The sequence below is a fragment of the Cetorhinus maximus genome, chromosome 15, assembly GCF_964194155.1.
Source record: "Cetorhinus maximus chromosome 15, sCetMax3.hap1.1, whole genome shotgun sequence".
Classification (NCBI taxonomy): domain Eukaryota; kingdom Metazoa; phylum Chordata; class Chondrichthyes; order Lamniformes; family Cetorhinidae; genus Cetorhinus; species Cetorhinus maximus.
The window spans coordinates 55,057,696-55,077,939 of NC_135893.1; the positions used below are offsets into that span (position 1 = coordinate 55,057,696).

Sequence of the window (20,244 nt, forward strand, 5' to 3'; positions counted from 1 at the left end):
ATTGATTTAACTCAGCCTCAAATGTTTATTAAATTTACCCTTAAATATACAGTAGTCTATGCACCAACTACTCCCTGTAGCAAAGCTATACTGCAATAACCCTTTTAGCAAATGAAATTTCTTCCAACATTCTCCTCATTGAATTTTAAGTTGACTTTTCGACACCAACATCCTATAAGAGGAAACAGTTTTCTCCTATTCATACTAAAATATATCTCAATGTTAGGTATAGACCCACAAATTTAAAACATATATATCACACACTGACAAGATCTTCCAACTCACCATGTGAACTGTCATGGAAGTTTTATATGAACTGGGGTGTTATGTACATGTGGTATTACCACAATATTGACTTGTTTGTAATGCACCTTTTACTGCATTAAAGACCTGATATAAATGCAAGTTGTGGTTGTCTTTGGGAGCAGCTTTGGCACTAACTACTGGTAAGCGAGAGACCTGGGTCTGGGAGTAATGGAGAGAGGCCATGGGCACTGGGGAGGGAAGTATTAGGGATGGAGTAGAACAGGGAGTGGGGGTGGGGGCTTCAGAAGCAGGGAAGGGGATGACCAGATACCAGTAATCTGATTTAGTTGGTTGAGGGAAAAATATTTGCTAAGATACCATGGAGAATTCAGCTGTTCTTTGAAATAGTGGTGAGGGATGAAGTAGGACTAGGGGTATATTAATAGACACAAAACACAATTCAACTAGTAAATGTAATTATGCTACTGCAAAACAAGTGTTTTTAATTTTAGAAATTTCAGTTAGAGATAAATATTAGATTTTTTTCTAAAAGAATTGGATTATTTGATTGGCTCATCAACAAACTGCAACATTTACTTTATAGATGTTTACACACAGCTTTCCCCTTAGAAGATAAAGTTTGTAAGTAGGAAGTTGCACAGTAAAGCTGTAATCACCGATTCACCAAAAAAAATGCCAATTATAGTTTTGCAAGTTTATAATTTGATCATTCATCAGTTTTGCTTTGATTAGAATGTAAAATCAGGATGGTGCATTGCATTGAACATCATCTTTTAAATCAGCACAACTGTCAATTAGTACCAAATTCGGATCAATTTTATGGTCCATGTCTGCACACACACTGGGAACTTAAAGGAGACTGCTAAGCTCATTACACATGGATTGTCTCATTCAATAGATAGTGTCTGCTGGCTGTAAGGACCCTACTTGGAACAAGTTGGTTTGGAATCAATGCAGTTTCTCAAAAGCATGTATTTGCATCGCAAGTTGTAACTGTCAATCACATTTAAGAGGACACAGGATGACTAGTTAGGGATATAGAGGAAAGTTTCATTGGTACAGGAACTTTGAGCTTAGACACATTGCTAGAGCAGAGAAGCAACTCTAATCCACATTCAAACATGTTGCAGTTGATTTAGCTTGCTTGAAAATGAGTGTTCTATTTCCTAGCAATACGCTCCCTCAATGCAAACAAAAGTTCAAATAAGACAAGTTTCTTAAAATAATTAAATATTTATTCTTCAATTCAACTCAAAATAGGATCTGAAAATATATCAAATAACTTGTAAAACTAGAGGACATTGTTCAAATTTCCATACTACTAATTGACAGATTAACAGTCAAAATCCTTGCTCAGAAAAAGCTGCAGCAGTTGTGTTGTGAAGATAGTTTGCACCTAATTACAACATTTGGCTATTGTACTACACAGTACACAATCGTGCCCTAGCTTTCTACCAAGACTCTCAAATACTGCACTTCAGTGGTGAAGAGCGATTGACAAAGCAAGTTTCCTTCTTGTAAGCGACAGGGTCAATGATACAAAGCAAATCAGAGTTATCCCCTCCAACAACTCTTTTTTCGGTATATTGATGCCGCTTCATGCTCTCGTCTGGACCTGGAAAAATTTATCAATTTTCCCTCTGGTTCACACCCCTCTCTCACGTACACATGATCCATCTCCAACACTTCTCTTCCTTGACTTCTCTGTCTCCATTTCTGGTGATAGACTGTCCACCAATATTCATCAGAAGCCCACTGACTCCCACAGCTACCTCGACTACAGCTCCTCGCTTCCTGTAAGGGCTACATCCCATTCTCCTGGTTCCTCCGCCTGTTGCATCAGTTCCGATGATGCTACCTTCCAAAACAGCACTTCTGACATGTCTTCCTTCTTCCTGAGCTGAGGTTTCTTCCCCACTGTGGTTGACAGGGCCTTCAACCACATTCGACCCATCTCCCACACCTCTGCCCTCACCATTTCCCCTCCCCTCCAGAACCATGATAGGGTCCCCTTTGTCCTCACTTTTTACCCCACCCGCCTCCACATTCAAAGGATCATCCTCCGCCAATTCCGCTAACTCGAGCATGATGCCACCACCAAACACATCTTCCCCTCACCTCCCCTGTCAGCATTATGTAGGGACCATTTCCTCCGTGACACCCTGGTCCATTCCTCCATGACCCCAACATCTCATCTCCTTCCCGTGCAATCGCAGAAGGTGTAACACCTGCCCCTTTACCTTCTCCCTCCTCACCGTCCAAGGCCCCAAACACACCTTTCAGGTGAAGCAGTGATTTACTTGCACCTCATTCAATTTAGTCTACTATATTCACTGTTCCCAATGCTGTTTCCTTCCATTGGGGAGACTAAATGCAGACTGAGTAACTGCTTTTGTGGAACACCTTCGCTCAATCTACAAGCATGACCCCAACCTCGCGTCACTTGCCATTTCAATTCACCGTCTTGCTCTCATGCCCACATTTTTGTCCTTGGCCTGCTATTATTCCAGTGAAGCCCAACACAAACTGGAGGAACAGCACCTCATCTTCCGATGAGGCACTTTGCAGTCTTCTGGACATAACATTGAGTTCAACAACTTCAGGCCATGAACTCTGTCCTCCATTTTGATCTTTAAAAATTTTTTTTTCCCAATCCCCTCCCCACACAAGGCCATCTATGACTTGTTCTTATGTTTTGCTTTCACAGAGCGCCGACCCTTGTTCTGCTATTAACACTGCTATTAACATTCTATCTGACCTTTATGCCACTATTAGCACCTTTAGTTTTTAACACTACCATTAACACTCCCTTTGTCTTGTGCGCATAACATCTTTGTCAAATCTGTCTTGAGCTCCCACCTATCCCTGAACTTCCACTTTGCTCCACCTGCTCCACCACTCCCCCCACTCTCTCTTCAACAGTATAAAATCCATCACATTTCTACCTTACTTCAGCTCTGAAAAGTCATACAGGACTCTAAACATTAATTCTGTTTCTCTTTCCACAGATGTCACCAGATCTGCTGAGTTTTTCAAGCATTTTCTGTTTATTTCAAGGGTGCAAAACCACTAAGAAAACTGGTGCTGACTTCGCTCAATCCTGACTACACCAAGTCAGGCTGGCAGCTGCAGGGTATCCCAAATTGGGGAAAAGAAAAAGTAAACCAAGATCTCATTCTAGTACTAGCTTGGCTCAAAGGCTCTTACTGAAGTCAGAAGGTTGTGGGTACAAGCACCACCCCAGAACTTGAGCCCAAAATTTAGCTGACACTCCAATGTACCACTGATAGAGTGCTGTGCTGTCAGGGTGCCAACAAGATGATAAACCAGTCTGCCTATTCAAATGTATGTAAAAGATTTGAAGGCACTGCTGGAGCAGGATCATGGAGTTCTCCCAGCATCCTGACCAACACTCATTCATCAAACATCATCATTATTTGCACTAAATCATGCATGCACTTTTGTGGGACCTTGCTGTCTGCAAATTCACTGCAAGGTTTAGCTAGAGATCAATAATTGATTGCCTATGGTGTTTTCTGAAATATCCTGATAATGTGAAACCATCACATAAATCCAAGCTCTTTTCTCCTGATCACTATCCAGTGTCCTCTCTTTGAAAATGCTTGTTGTGTGAAATCACTGTTTTAAAAAGACAAACTAGGAATACACTCAAAAAGCTGACCAATTAATCCAGACACCAGCACTTTCCAGAGTCAAAAGCAAACAGGACCAGCTACACTGGCTAATTTTTCTCACCCAGCCTACAGAAGCCTTCCCATTACTGCCTCAGCTGATGTCAGCTAGCTTGAACTCTATACAGACTGGCAATCAACCTCACACTTGCTCACATTAAATTGCATCCACCACCTAGCTGCCAATTTTGCTAACCTGTAAATCTTACCGAAGTCTTTTTCAGTTCTTATTTTCCCCAACACAAAACCCTTCTTTAGTTTTTGCTAAAAATCTTTCAAAAGCCATTCACTGCCAATGAATTATTTTTGAAGTGTAGTCACTATCAGGTAGGTATATACTGCAAACAATTTATGTACAGCAAGTTCTCACAGCAAGATGACATACCAGTTAATCTATTTTGGGAGTGGTGAACACCTATTTAGACAAAGAAAACTACCTGCTCTTTGAATAGCGCCATGGCATCTTTTGCACCAGCTGAACAGGTCATCAGCTAACATTTAATATCTCACCATAATTTGATCCTCTAAAATCAAAATCTCCCATCACCCTAGAGTGATTCTACTCTTACTTCAATTTTTAACATGCTTATAAAAGTCTTCACTATTCCCTTCTCCCCATATCCCCCAACCCCAAACTCCCTCCTAAATTTCTACATTCTTTAGTATCCTTAGCCCTAGTTTATCATATGCCTTTTCTGGGATCAGATGACTGCAAATCACAAGATCAAAGCTTCATTAGTTCATCAACATCATGAGCTCAAGATTCAAAAGCCTAGAGGGGTAAGAGTCAGTAAAGTTCCTATAACTGTGTCACGTGATCAAACTCAGGTCATAGGATTTTATTTCAGACTTGCATATTTGCATTGCCTGTGCATTTATAAAGGTATTGGAGCATTCAGTAACATACCAAGTAGATGACTCTTGGAACTGTGAATACGAAACAAGAAAACAGGATCTCCCTGCCTGCACTATGCCAGTACACTACAGGAAAAGTAGTAAGTCCTTTTTAGACCTCATTCATGGCAACTCCAAAAGTGCCTTTTTCCACCTCTGTAACATCACTCAACTTTGCCTCTATCCCACCTCATCTGCTGCAGAAACCCTCAAATTCCTTCATTACCTCTGGACTTGACTATTCTAACATGCTTTTAGCTGGATTTCCACATTCTACCTTCCATAAATCTGTGATCATCCTAAGCTCTACTGTCCGTGTCTTAATTCTTAGCAAATCCTGTTTCCCTATCACCCTGTGCTTGGCTCCAAGTCAAGCCACATCTTGATTTTAAAATTCTCATCTTTTTTTCAAATCCCTCATGGCCTTTTCCTTCCCTATCTCTGTAACATCCTCCAACCCCTTGAGATATCCTCGTTCCTCTAATTCTGGCCTCTTGTACGTTCCCAATCACAATTGCTCCACCACTGATGGCCGTGCCTAGGCCCCAGGTTCTGTAATTTCATCTCTATGTCTCTCGAACTTGCTTTTCTCCTTCAAGACACTTTTCAAAGAGAAATCTCTCTTCTTTGTCCAAGCTTTTAGTCATCTGACCTAATATCTCCTTATGTGGCTGGTGTCATATTTTGTTTTATAATGCTCCTGTGAAGCACCTTGGGATATTTCACTACATTAAAAACACTATATAAACACAAGTTGTTGTTGTATGACACTCCTCATGTCCAATTGCTTGACCAATACTCTGTACTAAAACTTCAATGTCATTTTGATCCATGTGGACTCAGTAGAATTACAACGAATCACTTGTGACCCGTGTGAATCTTAACTTTCAGAAACAAAGGAGGGGGATGTGGCAAAGAGGTGATACCAAACACAAGAAGGTGAGACTGCACATATACAAGGAGGTGTGAAGGTACACAGGCTGAAACTGGGAGAAAGGGGCTTAACTTTTATGCCCCTGATCAAACTCCTATGTGATTCAATTGTCGATCAACACTGCCAGGGCTCAAATATAACGGTTACTGCAAAAATATTCAAATGATAAAAATTGTTTCATGACTAGCTGTTTAGACAATTTTATTTGGGAGCATGGTGGATTGAAGTGATTCTATAAACTTTAACCAGTTGCCTGGGGAGAAAACTAATGGCCATTAGTCATTGTTGATTTTTTCGGGGGAGTTGGGGGGAGGGTGGTGGGGGGGGAATGTAACAGCTGGAGAGAATTGTTCCATGCATCTTTAGTCATTGTTGATTTTTTCGGGGGAGTTGGGGGGAGGGTGGTGGGGGGGGAATGTAACAGCTGGAGAGAATTGTTCCATGCATCTTAGCAGCTGCTTAGGGAGTGTTATTAACAAAAAAAATATTGAAAACAAAAAGCATCTCGACTGAATCAACCATATATGGGCAGTAGCTTGGCACAGATTCCCACTGTACTTAGTCCAGTGAGCACATTATGGTTTAAACGATCTGATTTCAGAGTCAACAGAAATTGGAACTATGATAAACTTTAATTGAACTAGGAGGCAGCAGACTGGTTAAAAAGAAACCTTATGAGGCTTATGACTTCAACTGACCAGGGTCCTGAAGTACACCAGAGTTATGCCAAGTGCCACTATAAAATGGAGATGGTGGTTATAAACATGTATTCCATGAAAACTCTGCTTAGTCGTTTGGAGTACAGAACTTGAGTCTTGCTGAAAAAAGAGACTTCTTTTGTCAAAGCCTTTCGTCAGGATAATCTGCAAGAATACCAAATGTAAAAGGAACAACAATTTATACTGTGTGAGATGGGAGTAGCATTCTCTTCTCATACAGTATAAATTGTTGTTCCCTTTACATTTGGTATTCTTGCGAATTGTCTTGATGAGTGCAAAATGGAAAGCTTTGACAAAAAAGTCTCTTTTTTTCAGCAAAACTGTTTGGTGGGTCAAGTGTGCAGACAGCTGTGATAACGTACACTTAGTAATACTGAAATACAGAACACTGCCTTTTCCAACTACCTTGTCTTTAAATAGAGTTTACTGTGGTTTAGAAATTACCAGAATTGTGTTTAAGCATTGTTAATTTTAAAGATGGTTATGTGAAGATCTCTGTTCTCCTTTATAATAGCCTGAGGAAAAAAAAAATTCCTGGATGGTGATCAATGTTTTGCAGTAATCTCTAACCAAAGTCTTTTATAGCTGTGTGATCTGTGCCAGAGAGTTCAAAAGGCACAGCGTTCCCATAGCTGGCTGCAACCTGGAAGCAAACCTGCCGGATTCACTGGAAAGGCCGACAGGAAGAGCAGGTAGAAAATTACATTAAAAAAACACCCTCAACAACACAGTATCTCTCCTCTTGGCAATCGCTCTATCTGCAGTTTCTGTCCAGCTCACTCTGAGCCTCACCCACTCAAAACTAAAAGCAGAAGAGAAATTGGCCATATCCAGGGCACAGTGTGATCCTGAATCACACCAAGGAAAAAATAACTTGCCCATTGTCACCATGATAAGCTTGCATCACACAACAGCAAACTCTGCTGCTTCCCTAATCATGGATACTAGTGGGTATTTGTAAGGCATCCATCTAGTTTCCACTAACAACTTGCATTTATAAAGCGCCTTTAATATAGCATAACATTCCGAGGTACTTCACAGAACCATTAAACAAAAATTTTGCATACGATAGCAGGACAAATGGCCAAAAGCTTGGTCAAAGTGATAGGTTTTAAGGAATATCTTACAATAGGCAAGGAATTTTAGTACAGGAACTCTAAGAGTTTAAGGCCTAGACAGCTGAAGACACATATGAATGGTGGAGTGATTCATATCGGGGACATGCAAGAGGCCAATATTGGAAGAGCACAGAGAACTGGGAGGGTTGTAGGAGCTTACAGAGATAAGGAGATAACAAAGATGAGGGGCAGCAAGATCATGGAGAAGGAGTTAAAAATAAGGATGAGAATTTTAAAATTCAAAACACTGCCGGACTGGGAATCAAAGTAGCAAAGGGGTGAGGAGTGAACGGATGTTGGTGCAAGTCAGGATACGGGCAGCAGAGTTTGGATGAGCAACCACCAATTCCTACATAGTTGCTCGTGTCAATCCTCTCTTACTTTCCCCTTAACAAATCACCCTACTGCATGCTCAGCTCTCTCCATCGTATTGTCAGCCTTTGTTCTCCTCACACTGGCTTCCCTTAGAATCCCCTTATCCATGACCCTACCAATCTGCACAACAGCTCCACCACATGCAACTTGCACTTCCATCCCTGAATTAACAATGTTGCCCTATTTCAGCAGCTTTCTTGTCCTTATTGCCTCATTTACTAACTCCGCTACAGATTCCTTGCACATGCAAAGGCTGACGAAAAATGAGAGGGTTCCCTTATAAAGGAATCATAGTACAGCAATAGATAATGATTATGGCACTCCATTAAGTTTATCCCTCTTTAATCAACTGTTGCCTTCTGAAAAGTTTAGTTGTGGAGGGCAAGGCCTGTCCACATTCTGGCACAGCTCACCCTACTCGTGAAATTTTCACAAAAAACTATAATCACACTCACACAAACATATCCTCTGATCGCTCACCTAAGTTCCATTAACTTGCAGCCATAGCTGAGTGAAAATTGACTATTCAATTGGGAGAATAGGAGTGGAAGAGAGATGGTCTCATTCGAGCCCAGTACAGTCCTCACCAAATGTCCACAGACATGTCTTCCCAGCAAGAGCTGTTCAACAGTCAGAAGTTGCAAGTTTGGTTTATTTTGCTCCTCACCCTCCAATCTCGACACTGGGATATTGAGGAAACCAGTGACAACATTCAAACCAACACCCCCCTGCTGAGATCACCTAACTCAACACAGACCACAGGCTGAATTGAGTATGGAACCTCCATGCCTGTAAGATTAAACTTGTTGAAACACTTGGAAGAGCATAATTTTTCTTGACTACAAAATATAAATCAACTTAATTTACCTGTCAATACCGGTCTGACAAGGCCAATCCCCCTGGATTAAAATGAAAGCATGTTTTATCAAAGAGAACCAACCAGAACAATCATTTTCACTTCCAATGTTTTATAACAGCACTGTAAAGTAACAGAGAGAAAAATGGGAGATTGAAAGCAATTATGTATTCCAATGACTTTCAAACTGGGAACCATGGGTCTTTAGGTTCCTATGCCCAAATAGTAACTATTAGAACTATGTGGGAGCACTGATGAGTGATGGCAGAATGAGGAGGCAGTGAGGTAGAGTGCGAGCCTCTGCTCAAACACCACCCAACGCTGTGTCAAGCCAGAAGAGGAGTCTGAAGGTCTGGGAAAGATACACAACCAAGCTGGCAACTTGACGACTGATTCAGTCATATTTGTTCTTACAATGCATACATATGGCTAAAGTTGGGGAATGGCCCTTGGTCATGGAACAGGAGACCCCCGCAACGCAACATCGTTCTCTCTCAATTTTCTGTCCTCGCCCAGTGGTGGGTAAGATTTTAGAAACAATAATCAGATAAACATGCACTTGCGGAGAGGGGTTTGAGTTAATTAAGAGCCAGCACAGATTTGTAAAATACAGAACGTGCCTGACTAATATAATTGAATTTGTTAATGAAGTAACAGCAAGGTTGACAAAGGAAAAGCAATGGATGTTGTCCATACAGATTTTAAGAACGCCTTCACCAGAGTTCCAAATAAAAGGCTGTTAACAAAACTGAGGCTTATTGGAAGAGGAGGGTCAGTGTCAGCTTGGTTAAAAAAAACTGACTTAAGGACAGAAAATATCAAGTCATGGTAAGTGGTTATTTTTCAGACTGGAAGATAGTGCTAGGGCCACTGCTTTTTAAAAAAATATATGTTAATGACTTGGATATCAATCAGGAGTAAAATTTCAAAATCTGACAATGATACAAATCTTGGAGGTATGGCAGACAATGAGGATGATACAAATCAAGAGCAACAGGACATAGATCGGCCAGCAGAATGGGCAGATGGAATTTAATACAGAGAAGTGAGAGGCAATGCATTTTGGAAGATGGGAGAGACATATAGACTTAATGGCACAGTTCTAAAGATTGTACAGGGACAGAGGAACCTGGGGGTTTATATGCATAGATCTTTGAAGGTGAGAACAGTTAGCAAAGCATATGAGATCTTGGGCTTCATAAATAGAGGTATTGAGTTAAAAAGCAGGAAGATTTAGCTGAACCTGTGTAAAGCCCCGGTTAGGCCACAACTATAGTATTGCGTCCAGTCCATAAGTATGCAAGGGCTCTCAAGAGGGTGCAGAGAAGATTTACCAGAAGGTTCCAGGGAGGAGAGATTTTAGCTACAAAATTATGTTGGAGAAGTAGAGATTGTTCTCCTTGGAACAAAGGAGGTTGAGGAGAGATTTGATAGATGTTGCAAGATTATGACAGGTTTCGATAACACAGACAAAGAAAGCCTGTTCCCATTAGCTGATGGTACAAGGACTACAGGACATAGGCTTATGGTTTTGGGTGAGAAATGCAGAGGTGCTATGAGGAAGAACCTTTTCTTCACTCAGCCAGTGGTAATGATCTGGAACTGTTTTAACTGCATTACAGCATTTCAGAGAAGGTTCATTCGACTGATTCCTGGGATAAAGCGGGTATGAGGAAAGGTTGAGCAGGTTGGATCTGTACTCATTGGAGTTTAGAAGAATGAGAGATGATCTTATTGAACTATAGAAGATCCTGAGGGGGCGTGGCGAGGTGGATGTTAAAAGGATTTTTCCCCTTGTGGGCAGGTCTAGAACTAAGGGACAGTGACAGACAGTGAGAGTGATACCAATCAAGTGCAAAAATTAAGAGTCTCCTATTTAAGCTGGAGATGAGGAGAAATTGTTTCTCTTAGTTGTTAGTCTGTGGAATGCTCTTCCCCAGAGGCAGGGTCACTGAATATACTGAAGACTAAGTTAGATAGATTTTTGATTGGCAAGTGTGACAAGGTGGACATCAGGAAAGTGGAGTTGAGGTCTTATATTCGATAACTTATATTCGAAAACTCGAGCAGGTTTGACGGGCTGAATGATTTAACTCCTGCTCCTAATTCTTCTGTTCTTGTGCCAATGATGGTGGTGGAAGCAGAGACAATGAACAATTTTAAAAGATCATTGTGCCACTGGGGGCCAATCATTTCTTGATGTTACAAAATGCTTGGGTCCAGGCAGTAAATGTTAGGTTATTCATCCATGTAGGCCATCACAACCAACCATGATCTTAATTTCCCTTCACATGTACTTCCCAACTGTAGTTACTTAATACTAATCAGAAGCGGGTACTCCTGGCTATTTCTGCCAACCATCACCCCACCCCTTCATTTAACTTACTGGGACAGATTGTGGTGTTAGAGGAGTATATGAACTGTGGTGCTACAGGAGTATAGTGTTTTGTGTCTATATGCGTATTTGTACTATTTTAATGATACAGGCTATTGCCAAGTTCTCCATTTGACTCTTAGTTGATTGAATTAATAATGTTGATTGCTTGTAGTGCAGTGGTGTTGGAAAAACTTGTGCTAATTTGATTACCTGTAAGTTGATTCTAACAAATGCAGCAGCTTCTAAAGCCCAGCTTGTGACAAAACATGTCCTTTTGGGAGGAAAGTTTCTGCCAGTGACACAGCTTGCTCTCCTTCCTGTTTATCTTTTTCTTTTAGCCTGTAATTTGTAACATTGAAGTCAGGCTTGATTTAATTTAGGGATAGAAGCTTAGGGACCTGCTGTTTATTTATCAATGTCCCCAAGTTACAGGTCAGTAACTTGCTGAAATGTTATAAGCGTTCATTTGTGGGAATCTGATCGCTGGAGTGTATGAGCAGCCTTTTAAGTAACACTTCTTCTAAGGGAAAGTTTGTCTATCACTCACTGTTTGGTAGCTATGTGGCTACGTTCTATGTTCCTGCAGCTGTCACAGATAGTGACACTGAATGATTTTCTTCTTTATTTAGAAACAAATTTTAGATCTGACAAACCTAACAAGTGTGATCATTGTTTGGCTGATCTGAATAAACATTTATTTACATAACTGGAACGAAACAGTCCATCATTTAGTAGTACAGAACTTGAGTATTGCTGTATAAATCGTTGTTCCCCAGTTACAGTTTGGTAATTTCTTGCAAGCTATTCTGGTGAGTGCAAGACAAAAACATTAGAAAGCATGTCTCTTTTATCAGAATTAAAGATGACCTGAGAAACACCAGGTCATTCAGCTCCTACAAAAACAAAAGGTCAATGTGTTTTAGATTGGTGCTATTGATCAGAATTTCAGTCCGTCCTTTGCTTTCAGATGTTGGCCGAACTGTACTTCTAGGGTTGTGTTTTTATTTTAGATTTTCAACATTTGATTTTTTAAATCTCATTGGGGAACCATTCATTCAGACTTTACTCGGTCTGTGCCATTAGGTGGCAGCTGTAGCACTACAGGGCAGAGGAGGAGAAAATCCATAAAGATTCCGCACCTGACCGCTCACTAGTTAGTAATTATCTTGAAAATTCGTGCCTATGGAAAGGCAGTGATGACAACTCAGACACCCATCACTGTGGATAAACTGTTTCCCATCACCAAAGCTCACTCATGAATAATGTCACTTGCTCTGAGTGAGGTGCTCGATGCAGACACCCACCCACAGAATCTTACCCCAGCAAGAAACAAATGCCTTTGAGAGAGGGGAGAAAACTGGCAACTGGAATAAGAATCTCTTAAAAGGATCCTAAACAAATCGCTGGAGCTAGACTTGCACAAATCCTTCAAATGGCAAACAGTTCCACGATTATTCTCATGTCCGTGATAACAAGTGTACTTTGCTGGAATTACATACTGACAATCAAAAACCTGTTACCTCTAGCAAATCTTATAAAGCTACCACTGCTCTCAGTGATACCTCCCTAGATATCTTCATGCAATCTTCCAGTGCCCATAGCCTGTACTCAAATCAAGTATTCCTTGACCTAAAGTGAGAGGTAGTGTAGTGGTTATGGCACTGGGCAGCAACCCAGAGGTTATAAGTTCAAATGCTACCATGGCAGTTGTGAAACTGTATATATTAAATCTGCAATTTGAGAGCTGGCAGCCGTAAAATGACCTTGAAAGTTGCCAAACTGTGGTAAATCATGGAATCATAGATTAATAATGATTAGGAGGTAGCCATTCAGTCCATCCTTCTTGTACCAGCTCTCTGAAAGAGCTACCAATTATTCTCACTTCCCTATACAAATCCAACTAATTCACTAAAATCCCTCATGAAAGGAACCTACCACTTATACCTGGTCTGGCCTACATGAGGTATCCACAGTGTATGCTTGGCTCTCAATGACAGTTGTTCGGGAGAACTGGGAGGGATATTACATAAGGCACCACCACCATCACCTATATTCCTTCCCAGTCCCCAATATAAAACTGGTCATGAACCACATTACTAAGTTTGTTCCAGAAGCAGTAAATTATTAGATTTTGAAATTATGAATTTAAACATTTCAATAGAGCACTCAATATTCTAGTATCAAATGTGAGCCATAAACATTTCAGTTCTTCTTGTGAACTCAATCTTGCTGGTACATTGGCAGGGGAGGATAAACAAAGTGAAACAGTGATATTCTTGAGCAAAGTTTAGAAACTAGAGCTTTTTATATAAAAAAACAGAATTAGCATACTTTGTACCCCAAGGAGAAGTTAGTTTTTCTCTTTCCCCAGTTGGTTCCCGATGTTCCAGCATGTCAACAGTGTGCTCAGGCCCAAATTCAAGCAAGTACAGTATACTAATGACAATTCCCTGCCACTCTCAATCTATAGAACATGGATTGTTTTGACAATTTTAAACAGCCCTTTCACTACTGTTTTGTGTAGTTCTCTTTCCTGTCATCACTAAGGGATAATTACAGTAGTACCACAACACAGCCACTTAACACCTGGAAGTAAAAAGCAGCAAGCCATGTGATCAGCTCCAGCCCACTTTCTTCTCCTACACAAAAAAATCAGTCACACTATTTAGAAACTTTTGTTAAAAAAAGGAACTTTGCTGGGATGGAGAAATTACAACAATCTAAAATATTCAGGTCTACTGTCTGCACATTATTAAATTTAACCCCAATCTCAACTGGGATTTGCAAAAATAAAATCCTAACAAAGGATTTTCCAGTGAAATTTGAGAGATTAACCTTTGGACTTTCACTGAAGCAAAGGACTGGTTTTGATCAATGATCTGCACATAGTTCCATTTCTACCAATAGCCAGGACATTGATAAAATTTATATATAGCGGCACCTGTCAAAACTTCCAATGTGCTAATTCATCACATATAACCGAATGGAACGGTATTGCTTTTACTGAAGTCATTGTCTGTTTAAAGTTAAACTCCAAGCACTAACATGCCACCATTTAGCTCATCAGGAGCTAAAAGGAGACTTCTAGGCTAAAAACTAAAAGATGTCAGATCTCTAGCCCAGAACTGAGGTTCTTCTCTAGACACTTTTTCTTCCCTCTGCAATATTCTCTTCTTTCAATATTCTGTTTCATGCATTGGTGTGAAACAATCAGCGCTGGCATTGTTGTCTTGTACCTCAACAAGTGACCACTCTTTATTCTCAAGGCCAATGATTTCCAGCAGTTTATAGGAGCATGAAGGCAACACAGCCCAACCAAATTCACCCCTCACTTGATCAGACACTATCCCATAGAAATCACTGATTGGTAATCTGATGTAGGATCCCAAATTGATTTTGTCCCAGTCCAGAAGTATTTAGCAATTGCAGTACACCAACCAGCACTTTAGCAAATTCAGTACAGGCCACAGATTGAATTGGGGGCCTTTGCTGATCTGTACGATTCTGTGCCACATCATGCCTTGGACTACCTTATGAGCTTGACTATTGTTTATCACTTGTTTAAGAAAAAGTTCACTAGTTTATCTACAGGAAACAGCCTCAAAACTACAACCCTTTCTGCAAGTGTACAAACAGATCAGTTTCACATCCTGCAATACAAAATACACCTTTAGGATTAGTGTTGGCTGCTCACTATAACCAAACTTTGAATTTGATTTCCAGGTTTCAGAAGAGAAGTTAAGTGGAATTTAATTGATTAGTTCCTTGTGAAAACAAAAATATGGCAAACAAGACTTTGAGCCAATAAAAAAAGGTCTGTGCTTTACCAACTTGTAAAGAACATTTCAGCTTCACTACTGGAAAATGAAGCCACTGCCAAAATCCAAGTCAGTTTGTGATTCAACCATTCTTGGACATCTATTTTCTAAGACAATGGTAACAAATTGCAGGATATGAGGCTATTGAGTGCAAAATCACAGTTTTTGCTCAAACTAAGAAAACCATGAAGACTCAGAGAAATAGCAGCCAAGCCCATGAGGCATCTCCTCAGTCAGTTATTCAGTGATAAGTCATCAGTTAACAGTGCAAGACATGACCATCTCCATCAATCCGCCCTGCACTTTAAAACCAGAATTTACAATCCACATCCTGGACACTGATCAAAGACCTGCAATACACTTTGAACAGCGTATTCAAAATTTGGACAAGGACAAAACAAAATCTGCACAAAACTAAATTTCACTGCTGTCTGCTATGACAGAGCATTGCAATCAAATTAGCCCCAGGAAGCAAATCTCAGCGGTTTAGCATAATCAAGTAAATAGTACTTTTTATATGGAGGAACAAATTCAATTAATTTTTACTCCACTCAAGTTCTTCAGTAAGAATTCAATCCAGTACCAACCAGCAACATTCAATAAATCATTTCTGAGAGGTCACGGTGACCCTGCCTCCATGTTGCAGTGGGATATTCTGTAAGAAAGCCTTTAATCCACAGTACAAATAAACAGTGTTGCCTGCAAGAGCTGCCCCAGACAGACATCCAATGCAGAGAAACAAAAACCCTCTCATGCATGCACGCCTGTGCGCAAACAACAAGCACATAATCCTCCAAGCCTGCACGCAAATAATCATTGTCCCACCCCCCCTTAAACCAGCTTATATTTCACCTCTCTTCCATTTTTCCTTCGTTCAGTTGAAGAGTCATACGGACTCGAAACGTTAACTGTATTCCTCTCCGCAGACGCTGTCAGACCTGCCGAGTTTTTCCGGGTATTTTTATTTTGGATTTCCAGCATCTGCAGTTTTTTTGCTTTTATCTTACGCAAATAATCATGTCTGCCATCCCCTGGGATGTGGGCGGGGTGAGAGCATGCACAATCCCATTACGCATGCCGAATCCCTCCCACATGATGGCTGCATTCAAATACCTGCCAAAAGGTGTGCGTATTAACAGCACCCACTGATGTACGCATTCAAACTGTCCCCACACGCACGTGGAGGTGGATCCTCCATCCACCTCGCTCCTCCCAGCCCCACACACACACATACTCTTCCCTCCCCCCACCCAGCCCCCCACTCCTCCACCCCCCCACCCAGCCCCACACACACTCTCCTCCCTACCGCCCACCCAGCCCCATACACACACTGCTCCCTCCCCCCCCACCCGGCCTCTCACACACACACTCTTCCCTCCCCCCAACCCACACACACTCCTCCCTCCACCCACCCAGCCCCACACACACTCCTCCCATCCACTCAACTCCACAAGCACATGGGCACGTTCGCCACCACACAAACACACACACACGCTCGCCCCCACACGTACGTGCGCTCCACACACATGCGAACCGCGCACAACCCCCACTCACATACACGCGCGCGCACACCCCCACTCACATATACTCGCCCCGCCTGCCACCAAAATACATGGGCACGAACTCCCCACACACACACAGGCGCGTACCCCCCCCCCACACACAGACATGGGCACGCACTCCCTACACACACACACGGGCGCACATTTCACACCCCAACACATGGGCGTGCACCAACCCAACCCCCACCCCACACACACACACAGATGCTCCCCAAACGGGCGCGTGCGCCTCCCCCCGGAAAAAAGCTCCCCCCACTCCCGCGCACACGCTCCCCCCTCCCGCGCACATGCTCCCGCACACACGCTCCCACCCCTCCCGCACACACGCTCCCCCACCTCCCGCACACACGCTCCCCCTCCGGCACACACGCTCCCCCCCCCCGCACACACGCTCCCCCCCTCCCGCACACACGCTCCCCCCCCCGCGCACACGCTCCCCCCTCCCGCGCACACGCTCTCCCCCTCCCGCGCACACGCTCTCCCCCTCCCGCGCACACGCTCTCCCCCTCCCGCGCACACGCTCTCCCCCTCCCGCGCACACGCTCTCCCCCTCCCGCGCACACGCTCTCCCCCTCCCGCGCACACGCTCTCCCCCTCCCGCGCACACGCTCTCCCCCTCCCGCGCACACGCTCTCCCCCTCCCGCGCACACGCTCTCCCCCTCCCGCGCACACGCTCTCCCCCTCCCGCGCACACGCTCTCCCCCTCCCGCGCACACGCTCTCCCCCTCCCGCGCACACGCTCTCCCCCTCCCGCGCACACGCTCTCCCCCTCCCGCGCACACGCTCCCCTCCTCCCGCACACACGCTCCCCTCCTCCGGCACACACGCTCCCCCCTCCGGCACACACGCTCCCCCCCTCCCGCACACACGGTCGCCCCCCTCCCCAAACGGGGGCACGCTTCCCCTCTACCCCACCGCACACACACGGGTGCGCACTCCCCACACGCGCACACACACGCGCACACACACGCGCACACACACGGGCGCACACTCCCCACACGCGCACACACACGGGCGCGCACTCCCCACACGCACGCACACGGGCGCGCACTCCCCACACGCACGCACACAGGCGCGCACTCCCCACACGCACGCACACGGGCGCGCACTCCCCACACGCACGCACACGGGCGCGCACTCCCCACACGCACGCACACGGGCGCGCACTCCCCACACGCACGCACACGGGCGCGCACTCCCCACACGCACGCACACGGGCGCGCACTCCCCACACGCACGCACACGGGCGCGCACTCCCCACACGCACGCACACGGGCGCGCACTCCCCACACGCACGCACACGGGCGCGCACTCCCCACACGCACGCACACGGGCGCGCACTCCCCACACGCACGCACACGGGCGCGCACTCCCCACACGCACGCACACGGGCGCGCACTCCCCACACGCACGCACACGGGCGCGCACTCCCCACACGCACGCACACGGGCACGCACTCCCCACACGCACGCACACGGGCGCGCACTCCCCACACGCACGCACACGGGCGCGCACTCCCCACACGCACGCACACGGGCGCGCACTCCTCACACGCACGCACACGGGCGCGCACTCCCCACACGCACGCACACGGGCGCGCACTCCCCACACGCACACACACACACGGGCGCGCACTCCCCACACACACACGGGTGCGCACTCCTCACACACACACTCTCCCCCCCCCCACACACACACACGGGCGCGCACTCTCCCCCCCCACACACACACACACACACGGGCGCGCACTCCCCCCCCCCCCCCACACACACGGGCGCGCACTCTCCCCCCCCACACACACACACACGGGCGCGCACTCTCCCCCCCCCCACACACACACGGGCGCGCACTCCCCCCCCCCCACACACACACACACGGGCGCGCACACTCCCCACACACACACACACACGGGCGCGCACTCCCCACACACACACACACACGGGCGCGCACTCCCCCCCCACACACACACGGGCGCGCACTCCCCACACACACGGGCGCGCACACCCCCCCACACACACACGGGCACGCATCCGCCCAACACACACATGGGCGCGCACTCCACCCCCCCCACACACACACGCGGGCGCGCGCTCCATCCCCCCCACACACACACGGGCGCGCGCTCCATCCCCCCCCACACACACACGGGCGCGCGCTCCCCCCCCCCCCCACACACACACGGGCGCGCGCTCCAACCCCCTCACACACACGGGCGCGCACTCCACCCCCCAACACACACACGGGTGCGCACTCCCCCCACCACACACACACGGCCCCCACTATCCTCACCCCTCCTCCCTCGCACAAGGAACACATGCACGGACCCCCATCTCTATCCCCCCCAGCACCACACACCAACACACGGCCTCCCCCTCCCCCTCCCCCTCCCCCACAGCAGCCACCCCTCGCCGCGCCGCACCCCCCAACCCGTGCGCAGCCCTCTGCGCATTCCACAACACAACGTGTGAACCCCCAACATACACGTGCCCCCCGGACCTGCACCCTCCCGCGCAAATCCCCAACATACATACACGCGCACACGCCGCACCCCCCGCGCGCACACGCCGCAACCCCCCCTGGCGCGCACACGCCGCACCCGCCCCCCCACACCCCCCGCGCGCACACGCCGCACGCCCCCGCGCGCGCATACGCCGCACCACCACCCCCCCCAACGCCGCCACCGCCCCGCGCACGCCGCCACCCCACCAAAGGCTCCATAAACATCCCGCCCCCGTTTACAAACACGCATAGACACAGAAGTAATCGGAGGGAGAAACTGATTATGGACCAACTTGGCACGATCAGACTGAGGCACTTCATGCCCCTCGCAGCCTGGCGCAGGACCGGTGCCCAACCCGCACCACAGCCACTCCGCCCCCTATTCTAACCGAGCCCCGGCCGCAAGGGTAGCGAGGGGCGGAGGGGTGTCGCACCTGGCCGCACATCTTGATCTCTGGAGACGGGCCTGCCGCCTGGCACAGATTTTCTCTGAAGAGAGGGAGAGACAGTGTAAGGCCCAGGATTTGCCCCCACCGGGCCACCATGATGTATGGTTCAGCACGCCGTTACCTACCATCTGGCTGGTGGTTCTCGCCATGGACACGGTCCCCGGCCTGTTTCCTGGTCTTAACGCCGAGCCCGGCCCTGATCACTACCCCCGGTAAGCAGCAGCTCCCTCCGCCATTTTCCCTCTCCTGACTCCTTACGTCATAGCACAACAATGCGCCTCGGCCCAATCGGAAGTCCCGCCTTCCCTTTGCCTTCTGATTGGACACTGTGCCGGTGCCAGGCTGACCACCGCCACATTGTGCTGCGCTTCTATTGGCTAAACCGGTGACGATCAAAGAACAAACCGCCCCCCCCCTTGCCGGTTATTCGAGCAGCGCATGTGCGTGGTAGTACATCTGGGTATGTTTTAAAGGTTGGTTCAAACGGCTAACTTTGCCTTGATTGAGTTAAAGAAAGACTTGCATTTATATAGTGCCTTTCGCGAACACTGGACATCTCAAAGCCCTTTGTAGCCAATGATGTACTTTTTGAAAATGTAGTGACTGTCATGACGTAGGAAACGGAGCAGCCAATTTGCACATCGCAAACTCCCATACAATATGTAATGCAGCAAAATGGTAAT

The 20,244-nt window shown here is 46.1% G+C and overlaps 1 protein-coding gene across 1 annotated transcript in view; it reads right to left on the reverse strand.

Annotated features, from left to right (window-relative positions):
- The window catches only part of LOC144690685 (3-phosphoinositide-dependent protein kinase 1-like), a 103,749-nt gene extending 83,909 nt beyond the window's left edge, over positions 1–19,840 (reverse strand). The window contains exon 1 of the mRNA XM_078558427.1: positions 19,687–19,840. Coding sequence (XP_078414553.1) covers positions 19,687–19,710 — 24 coding nt within the window. The 5' untranslated portion in view covers positions 19,711–19,840. The remainder of the gene's footprint in view (positions 1–19,686) is intronic.
- Positions 19,841–20,244: the final 404 nt, after the last annotated feature.